General features: G+C 38.8%; 1 protein-coding gene and 1 pseudogene across 2 annotated transcripts in view; both read left to right on the top strand.

Moving 5' to 3' along the window:
• The first annotated feature begins 7,049 nt into the window (after positions 1–7,049).
• The window catches only part of LOC141442823 (uncharacterized), a 28,131-nt gene continuing 24,731 nt past the window's right edge, over positions 7,050–10,449 (top strand). For both annotated transcript variants that reach the window (XM_074107940.1, XM_074107939.1), the window contains exon 1: positions 7,050–7,436. In XM_074107940.1, the coding sequence (XP_073964041.1) occupies positions 7,406–7,436 (31 nt within the window). In that variant the 5' untranslated portion in view covers positions 7,050–7,405. The remainder of the gene's footprint in view (positions 7,437–10,449) is intronic.
• On the top strand, positions 8,697–9,545 carry LOC141443052 (uncharacterized; annotated as a pseudogene).

Raw genomic sequence — 10,449 nt, 5'->3', positions numbered from 1 at the left:
ATATTTACAATCAAACATTCATTATATTTTCTATGCCTGTTGGTTTTTTCGATTTTTGTAAAAATGCCTTTTATTAGTCTGTAATTCTCATGCAAAGTTGACATCTTTTTTTGTCGACTTTTTGAGCTCCAGTAATTTTGATATTACACATTTATATGAAAATCTGAAAAACCACAGGCATAGATAATTACGTCTCGTCCATACTTATAAAATGTCATCTATTTATGTCGCCTAGTTTTCCAAATGAGACCGGGACTACGTTTGTATGGAGAAGGAACGAAGAGACTTCTCTTGAGCAGAGTTTTTACCAATAATGTGTGAGGATATGTTGTGAGGAAAGTTGTTTTCATTAACCAATGGAAACGCTTTATTTACACATCCTCGCACAGCACAGCTCTGGTGGAAACAGTTGAGCGGAGCAAGGCGAGGTAAATGAAGCGTTCTTTTGGTTAATGAAAACATATTCCACGCACATCTCTGGTGGAAACGCTGCTTTACTGATTCCTTTTTATAATTTAGATAGTACTTATTAATCCAGCAGTGGATATTTCAGTTAGTTTTTATAAGAACAGTATAAGAATAACATTAAACGAGGGCGACTCTGCGCATTCCCTGTGCCTCAGGCACGCGGGTACCCTCATAACGTCGCCAATAAACCTCTCCTTTGTCGCCGGCAATTTGTCATCCATTGTGGCTCGACACGCGCCGAAAAACAATTAAACGCGTCTATGCCCGATTTTGAATTTCGAGCGTTTGTTTTTTTCATTTGAATTGTGTGATACTAAATGTGCCAGTGCGACCATGAATTTGAATCTGTTTGTTTTTTTTTTGACATTTGGAATCTGTTTCTGGCTGTTACATCGCCATTGCTATTTTTAATTTAAAGCGATTTTATATTTTGTATTTTACAGCTATCGAACAACAGCTAAGTAAAAAAATTTATAACAAAAAATTTAACCGACTACAAAAAACCATGAATACTACATTACTGCAGAGGCCATGAAGTAAGGGATTGATGAACGACTTCGGGGTAGACGGCCGAGTCGTAGACGAGGCCGGAAGGAAAAATATCCATCCATCCATCCGTCCGTCCGTCCGTCCGTACATCCGTCCATCCGTCCGTCCATCCGTCCGACCGTCCGTTCTTCCATCGATCCATCCATCCATCCATCCATCCATCCATCCATCTACCTGTGTGTGATGTCACATGTTATAGTACACTTATCTCTTTTTCCATCTCATCTTGAATTATTCAGTGAAAATTGAATTTACGTCATCAGTTACATATTGACGTCGGGAACCTAATTTTTAATTTTTCCGTTTTTTCTTGGGATTCTGTAAAGGATAAATTACCTAAAGAGTAAGAGATGAGTGAGAGAGATGCCTGTTTTTAGGGTTCCGGAACCAAAATGGCAAAAACGGAACTATAGTTTCGTCAAGTCCGTCTGTCTGTCTGTCCGTCCGTCCGTATGTCACAGGCATTTTACTCGAAAACTACAAGATGTATATCAATGAAATTTGGAGTACAGACCGATGTCTTGTCAAAGCCGCTATTAAGTTTTGTAGTTAAATCACAAAAATAAATATTTATAGGGGGGGTTACTCCATACACGTAACAGAAATTGAAAAAAAAAAATTTTTTTTTAACTCGCATCATCAGCTCGACACACACAGTACACACGACAGTTCGACAGCTCTTTTGAAAAGATAGTAAGGTTTACCAAAAACTTTTTTGATTAAGTGAAGATTTCCGGAAATAATCGCTCCCAAAGTAGCAAAAACTTGCGTCCCTCTATCTTGTAAACCGTTTGTCCAAAAAATATGGAAAAATACTTTCAACGAAAATTGGTTTCAACATGATCGGATATACAGTTTTTGAGTTATGGCCGAAAAACTGCGCTTCTCAAGAAAAGGACGTAAGTGCCGTGAAGATACGCTCTTTTTCTGGTAATGGATTTTAAGACTGTAGTAAGTGTTTAATTTTGTTATATAACGCACATAATATTACTTGATTTTTTCGTAATGGCTAGGAACTCTATCTTGGGCGTGTCCGACACGCTCTTGGCCGGTTTTTTAAGTCCATAGGTACCTACTAGGTATTACCTATTAAAAAAAAACAAAAATAACTGACCGTGCAATGCAATTCAATTTCTCTTTATTGTGCACCACATATAAATAATACAAACACTCTTACAGTGTCTGTTTCACTTTTTCACGCTTAGACAACTAACCCAATTTTGATGAATTTTGATTAAAAATAAACGAGACTTTAAAAAGCAATTGTATTAATTCCCGCGGATAGCTGAAAGAAATGAAGCCGAACAAGTTAAAGTAGTACGTAATAGTTAACTATTATATGCTAATATTATCTTTGCAATAAGCAATAATTAATCCTTCAATAAAACTACAAAGTAATCTCAGAGAACAAACGCAGTAATAAATTGATAATAAAACAAAACAATAACCATTTTTCCGCCAAAGGGTTGTCAGTAATAAATGTTTTGTAAACAATTTATGAATTCCCCCTCCTATGACAAAGTTGCTTGTGATATAAAATTACCTTTGAAAGTAGGACCATGTCGCCCCAAGCGATTCGGAAACTGTAACGATTTTCCAATTTACCGTAGACTGATGACTGTTGGGTTAAAGCTGGGTACATGCGAGCGGATTGTAAATTTAAGTATATATTTTAACAAAATTATAAAAAAAAATCGGTTCTACCTATAAAGTGTGTCGTGCAATGAAAGAAAGAAAGAAATAAAATAATTGATGATGAGATGATGACGATGAGAGCCTAAAAACCGGATAAAATATATTAGTATAACCTGACCATTGTAAGTTCAATAGCTTTAAACAGCTGAAACAATTTTTATTAATCCAAATGGGACGTAGTTGGGTAGATCAACTTTTTCTTGTACCTCGTTGCTATGGTTACGTCCCCTGGACAACTCTTTAAAACCACGGGCTTCTAATGTTTTGTTCTGTGGTTAAAATTCATCGACTATAAATTCTCATTATTTTATAGACTAGTTATCTCCTAAGCATATTAGACGCATATACCTATCAAAGCAGTTTTTTAAGAAAACTGTCATTCTTGACTCTTGGACAACGGGACAGAATAACAAACAAGAAAAAGTTGATTGACCACGTTATGCAAACAGGAACCAACCTACACCCCCCCCCCCCCAAATTGAAATAAGTATGCAACACGTTAATAAAATGCACTATCTAGTTGATAGAAGGTGCATTTTATAAACTTGCTGCATACTTATTTAAACTTTGGGGGGAGGTGTGGGTTGGTTCCTGTTTGCATAACTACGTCCAATGGGTCAGTAGGGAGAAGTCAGAAACTATGAGAGATAGCGAAATCTGTTCATAAGAACAGATTCCATAAGGACCATAAAGTCCATAAGGACCAGGCCGTCGGCTTTCGCATATAACGGGAATCGAACCAGGTCAATCCGTTTGAGAGCTACGATGGCAAACAAAGATAGACAGGCAGTCATATAATGTACATACATGAAATTTGACGTGTCTAAATGTGACATAAGTTTCAACACAACAGTCACTAGGTAATTGTTAACTTTCAAATGATAAAAATAATTAAAATCTAAAAGTGTCACCCTATCTATATGTTATTATACCTATCAGTCATCCCACTCACTTGTTATTACTAAGTCAATAATGGCTTCAATGCAAGAGACACTGGTACAACTTATCTCTTTAGTTTTCACTAGAGTTTACCCGCGGCTTCGCACGCGTAAACTATTCGATCTGGTAGTTACAATTGAAATTCCGGGATTTTATTAAATCCCCTGGGAAATCCAAAATGTATATCGTGATCGCCATTGAGGTTGTGTTAGGAACAACTGTCTAAAGTTTTACGACTCTAAACCCAGCGGTTGAAATTTCAAGATTTTATCCCTATCCCGTAGGAATATCGGAATAAAAAGTAGCCTATGTGCTATTCCAGACGTCCAGCTAGTTGTGTTTTCATTGATTTATATAGAGCAGTTACAACCACCACTTACTTATTAATTTAGTTTATTTTTAGAAAAAATATTTCTATAGGGAGTCAACTTAAATGGGGCATTTCTATAAATAGCCAATAACAGGAAGTTGTTTATAATTATAATGTACCTATATATTTTTTTAAAAAGAAGCTGAATGTTTCAAATATTTAAAAATTGTAAATATTTTAATGAGGTTTAAGACCCAGTTATAGAAGCAACGAGGATTTCGAAAAGTACCTACTTATGAACACAAAACGTCCAACCACGTAGTTCCTTTAACATTTTTATAAAGTCTGACGTGATTAGACTGTGTCACAACGTATAGTACCCTATTTGTCGGATATGGACGGTGGTCACGCGAACGTGAAAACCAACTAGAAAAGTCTGAAAATCTTGATTTTTTTACGTCTGTAAATATCAATGACCAATATAATCTGACCCCACACTACGTACATTTTGCTTAAGAGTAGGGCTCTGCATACACTGGATGTTTTAAATCACTCGGAAAGAGCGAGAAATATCTTCAAGACACGATTCCCGTTTATTTATATACCTATAAATGTGTACGGAACCCTCGGTGCGCGAGTCCAACTCGCACTTGCCCGGTTTTTTTTACATGTCAGTTTTTTAAACTTCCAGCGCTTTCGGAAAGACCATCATTGCTGCAGAAAGCAACTCTCGCAACCGCAACTTCGCAGAAAGTTATTTTTACAAAATAAAATAAATAATTACAAACGAAATATACATAAATGACAATATAAAATTAAAGAAAAAAAAAACAAACAAAAAAAAACCGAGAATTCACGTCTTAATCCAGTGCGGGGTATTGTTGGAAAGCTATTAAAAAAAAGCTTAGCGACAGAATATTAAGCTTTTCAGTACTATTTTTTGTTAGAATATGCGATCCCGGGTCATAGATTTCTCCCGTCGACTGATTGCTATGTTGGTGTGTGCATCCCCTAACGGCCACCCAATCCCGGCCGTTATTAATTCGCGAACAACATTATAATTAATCACACGAAACGGCGCAGTGAATGAGACACAGAACGCTGTGCCTTGGAGGAGGCAGATTGGGTTCTCTGCCTTTTCCCAACTCATGATTCCCAACTGTTTCATTTACCAACTCACGATTTTACCACCCATATTACTATAGCTTGAGTAACATGCGCAAATTTCAAGATTGTTTGAAAAAATTGAGTTTATCTGAAACATTTGAGGCGTCAGACATAAATGAAGCCTTCAATAAATTTCATGTTCTTTTCTATATCGAAAATACAAACTGAAATATAGATGCACAGAAAAACCAGAAAAATAGACCCGCCTCTCAGGATCTCTTGTCCGGGTGAGCGGTTAGTTCCGATGGGAGTGCCAAAAAGTTTCTCGATGAGGGCTACGGCATAGATGTCGCTAGTGTCGCTGCTTAAGTGGCTAAATAAGAAACAACACAAGCTGAGATATGATATGAGGTGCATAGGAGAAATTCGTGTCTGTATCGTTGTCCAGCGGTGGTGTAGCGGTATAGCACACAACACGAAATGCCGAGGACCTGGGTTCGATTCCCAGCGCTGGTCTTATTTTTCTGGTTTTTCTGTGCATCTATATTTCAGTTTGTATTTTCGATATAGGTTTTACGGGATGACCGTAAAAGTAACAAAAAAACTATTGATGCTCTGACTACCGAGAATATTGCCGTCATACTGTTGACAATATCAGAACTGTACAATATAAACAGCAGAGAACTCAGTATCGAACCCTGCGGCACACCCCGTGTCACAGGACAGGGCAAAGAGAGGACCGCACGATTGTACAGAATGTGACTGTGAAAACAGGGCTACAAGTATTTATTACTGAAGCGTATTCATTAGCATTCCTGCGCAATAAAGAATCTCAAAAAAGACTGCTACTTATAGATTTTTTGTTACAAAACGTACTTGAAATTCGAATGCTGTAACATGTCCATCCGCGAACGTGTTAATCTGCGTGAGGTCTATAAAAATTATGACTAATTGTATACATATATTATAGTCAACACACGTCCCGGTGGAACGTCTGTCTGCTGATTATTCAGAGATCGTTCGCAATATCGTGGACATAACTCCAAAATTAATTAATATAATATCTTGAAATTTCATTTGGATGCCGGGATATAACAATTTACATATGCTTTTAAAGTATAACATTCGCCTGGAGAGAGATTTATCTTGTGGTAAACAAGAGTGTTTAAAAACCATTCGGTTCTAATCCATTTCCATATTTTTTTTACCTTAATAAAATGTTAATAACAGTAGCAGTTGTTGTCGTTGGAATATCACAGAAAATATGAAAAATAAATAAACAGTTTATGTTCTTTAATAAATGTACCTACATTATAAGAATCATTGTGTTATTTATTTACTAGGAGTCAAAATTAAATCTCAGGAAATAAATTAATTATTTAATATATTTTGGAGTCATGTCCACATTATTGCGAATAATGACGCTTCCGTCCGATCCCTGCAGGGCTACTACGAAACTTGAAACTCGAAGTTCGTGTCGTGCGGTCCCTCTGACACATATATATACTATTTGATACGAGAGCGAATGGGACGGTACGATACGAACATCGAGTTTCGAGTTTCGTAGTAGCCCTGCTGGTTAAAATAATAACCACACCCAGTGATAGCCATTGAAACGTAAAACCAGTCTTATTGCAGCGTCAAAACGACGTGTTTCGGCTGGTTGGCGTTTTCTTTGATAGTATAGATGACGTAGAGTAAACAACGGCGCACACGCATTTAACTCAGTAGGGCTACTACAAAATTCGAAAATCGAAGTTCGTATCGTACCGACCTTCTCACTCTCGTATAAAATAATATAAGCTTTAGCGCTTTAGCGGGACAGTATGATATACAAAATACAAATACAAAAATACAAAATAATTTATTTCACCAAAAGAGATAACAGTATATACAACTTAGTAATCCGTCAGAGGCCAAACAAGGCTAAGCCTGTATCTTGGCCCTCTGCGAGTGCGGTTGACAAAAGTAGGCAGATAAGAAAATCATAATTAATATTATATATTTTGTACACAATTTTATCGTTTTTAATATTACTACAAGTAGACCAAAGTTGTACCAGTAGACCAAAAGGATACAAATGTTCATGATGATAAAAAATGTTGTGGTTACGCATTAAATATAAGCCATAGATACAAATTCAAATAAATATGTGTGCTCGCATGTTTAGTGAGTGTGTGTGTGTGTGTGCATGTATGTGTGTGATATGAACTTGCATTTCCGAATTTCGTAGTAGCCCTACAGGATATTGGTTTGTTAGTTCGCGGATCGCCGCCGGCGCCGGTTGTTAACGCTCTGTGAACAGTGAAATGTTTAAGATATTGTTGTGAATAAACAATGGATGGATTCGATGTGAATTTCATGACAAGTAAGTTTTTTAGCATAATCTAATATTTCCGTTAGATTATTGTATGGTTTTATATGACAGACATTGTAAGCGTCGGAATCAAATTGAGAGATATGTATATTATTTAAGCTCTCGTGAAATATATTTGATAAAATACAACAATCAGTTAGTAAATATCGAATCTAATCGGGCTGTTCTTGACTTACAATCGTGAATTTAAAGATATGTTTAAATTTTTATATAGGTATATCTTGCAATTAAATGTCTATATAATGTAGGTATGTATAATGATAAAATAATGTAATAATAGGTGCATAATTAGTTGGTAGTTAGCCCAGGACATTTGTCAAATAATTTTGATTTTATCACAAGCTAAAGAACTTGAATGCCTGTTTACTTTTGATTTAATATATTGTTACGGCGGTGGCACAGAATATTATAATAGTACTAACGTACAGTATGGCCACGCTCCGCCCCGCACCGGTTCGAGTTACCCTACCCCTCACGCGCAGATTGCAGGAAAACCGCAGGAAAGCAGTCGGGTGCGCAACGCGATGTATGTCGGCCGCACTTATAGTACTAGGGTTTTGCGATAGTCAGCCCTGTGTATCTTACGCACACATTGACGCGTGTACAGACGTCGTCACGTTTGTGTAGATTCCAGAACGCGTATTTTGTACGGCGTGGCCGCCGTGTGGCGTTGGGTTAGATGGTAAACTTTGATCGTGTTTTTCGACCCCTTGGAAGCGTTTTCAGCAGGCTGGAATACTGTTTCAGGCCGTTTCAGAGGATGTTATCACATATTAGTTTATCAAAATTTCATCCAAGTTGCCGTTGTTTTCAGGCGCCTGAAACATGTTTTCAGTCCGTTTCAGGCCACCCTCTATCCGATGACGCCATAACCTGAAAACCCGTTTTCAGGCGTTTACAGGACCCCTTATGGGCCTCTGAAGTACATTTCACTACATGGCGAAATTTTCAATAGGAGTGAAAGAGATAGCACGATTAGAAAGAGACAGCTATACTGAGAGCATTCGAGATGGTGTGTGACAAGGATAGCCTATATGTGTGAGAGAGTGATGTGTATTTGTTTCGAACACAGAAACAAACGCGCGCGACTGTCATTCGGCCATATTGATTGAGTAATAAATTAGCTTCCAAGTAAGTCGGTTGTATCATTCGCTCCATAGCTGCATACTTCTCATTGGCGACGATTTGTCTTACCCGCATGTGTGTGTTGTGTGTGTGTCTTATGTGTTTTTAAAAAACTTAAAAAAAGTCATGTCTTATTTGGGGAGCCTCAATTCTTTCGATCATAATTCCCAAGAGTGGGAGATTTTCCACAGTCGTTTGCAGCAGTTTCTTATTCTAAATAAGATTGAGGAAGCAGGGACAAAGAGTGCGCTGTTACTAACGCATTTGTCCGACGAGACATACCGACTATTGAAGAACTTGGTGCATCCGCGGGACGTTGCCGCCGTCGGATACGACGAGCTGCTAAAAGTACTCAACGAGCATTTTTCACCGAAGAGATGTACGTTTGCCGATAGATGTAAGTTATACGAGGCGAGGCGTGACGTAGGAGAGAGCGTCGAATAGTGGGCGGCTCGGATCAGGGGATTAGCCGTTCACTGTGAGTTCGGGAGCGCGTTGGACTTGTTGCTGACGGACAAGTTCGTGCTGGGGCTGCGCGCCGGCAAGGAACGCGAACGACTGTTCGAACAGGACGCCGCCACGCTCACGCTCGCGAAGGCCATGCAGCTGGCGCAGCAGATGGAGTGCGCGCAGCAGGCGCGCGTCTCTGGAGTGGACGGGGCCGTCAAGCAGGAGCCGATGTAGCGGGCGGGCAGCGAGCGCTGGGGCGCCGCCGCCGCCGCCGCCGGCAACCGCGAGGCCAGGCCGAGGCTCTGCTCGGTGTGCGGTATGAAGAACCACGACGCTAGCAAGTGACACTACAAAACCTACCGGTGTCAAGTGTGTGGTGTAAAGGGACACCTTAAGAAAGTATGCGTTTCTAAGAAATCTGACTGCCCTGTGCATAACGTCGAAGCCGAATTGTTGGCGCCAGAGGTTAATGAGTGCGTTGATTGTAAGGATTGCGAACTTCTGAGCTTGAGGTATGTTAATTAATTATAAACCAATATCACTTAATGTATCTGTTAATCATACGAAACTGGATATGGAACTCGACTCAGGTTCGGGTACTACTTTTATATGTGACAAATTGTACAAAAAGCATTTTGCTAGTCTGCCATTGTTGAAAAGCGATCTGAAAATGTGTCTATACAATGGCCTTAAAATCATGCCATTGGGGTTTTTCTCAGCTAAAGTTGTATATCTGAATAAACAACAAGAAATTAAAATTTACGTAATAGAAAATGGTGGACCCCCACTGTTAGGACGTGATTTTATGGCCAAGTTTAACTTGTCTATTGCTGTAGATAAACTGTTTGTCTGTTGCTTGTAAATTTGTCGAACCAGAGCAGAAGTCGAGTGAGGTATCCAAGTTATTGGCACGTTTCAGCAACTTATTTAAAGAGGAATTGGGTACATTTAATAAGTTCGAAGTCCAACTACAATTAAAGAGAACGCGAAACCTAAGTATTTCAAGCCACGTTCAGTTCCTTTTGCCCTTAAAAATAGGGTAGAGGAAGAAATCGACAGGCTCGTTAGCTTAGGCATACTCGTGCCTGTTAATTTTTCGGAGTACGCAACGCCGATTGTACCTGTTTTAAAAGAAAACGGAAAGATTAAAATAGCCGGTGATTTTTCGGTAACATTAAACAAGGACATGGTTATCGATAAGTATCCTATGCCGCGCATAGATGAGGTATTTGCTAAATTAGGTGGTGGGCAGAGTTATTCAAAACTGGATCTTAGCAATGCGTATAATCAGTTCGTTTTGTCTGAGAGTTCGCAGGCTCTTACGACTATCAGCACTACGAAAGGTCTATACAAATATACGCGACTTGTGTACGGACTCGCTAACGCACCGGCTATTTTCCAGCGCGCTATGGAGTCTCTGTTGCTGGGT

This window comes from Choristoneura fumiferana, chromosome 26 (genome assembly GCF_025370935.1).
Source record: "Choristoneura fumiferana chromosome 26, NRCan_CFum_1, whole genome shotgun sequence".
In the NCBI taxonomy this organism is placed as follows: Eukaryota; Metazoa; Arthropoda; class Insecta; order Lepidoptera; family Tortricidae; genus Choristoneura; species Choristoneura fumiferana.
The sequence above is the reverse complement of the archived record's forward strand: the minus strand, read 5'-3'. Positions and strand labels throughout refer to the sequence as shown.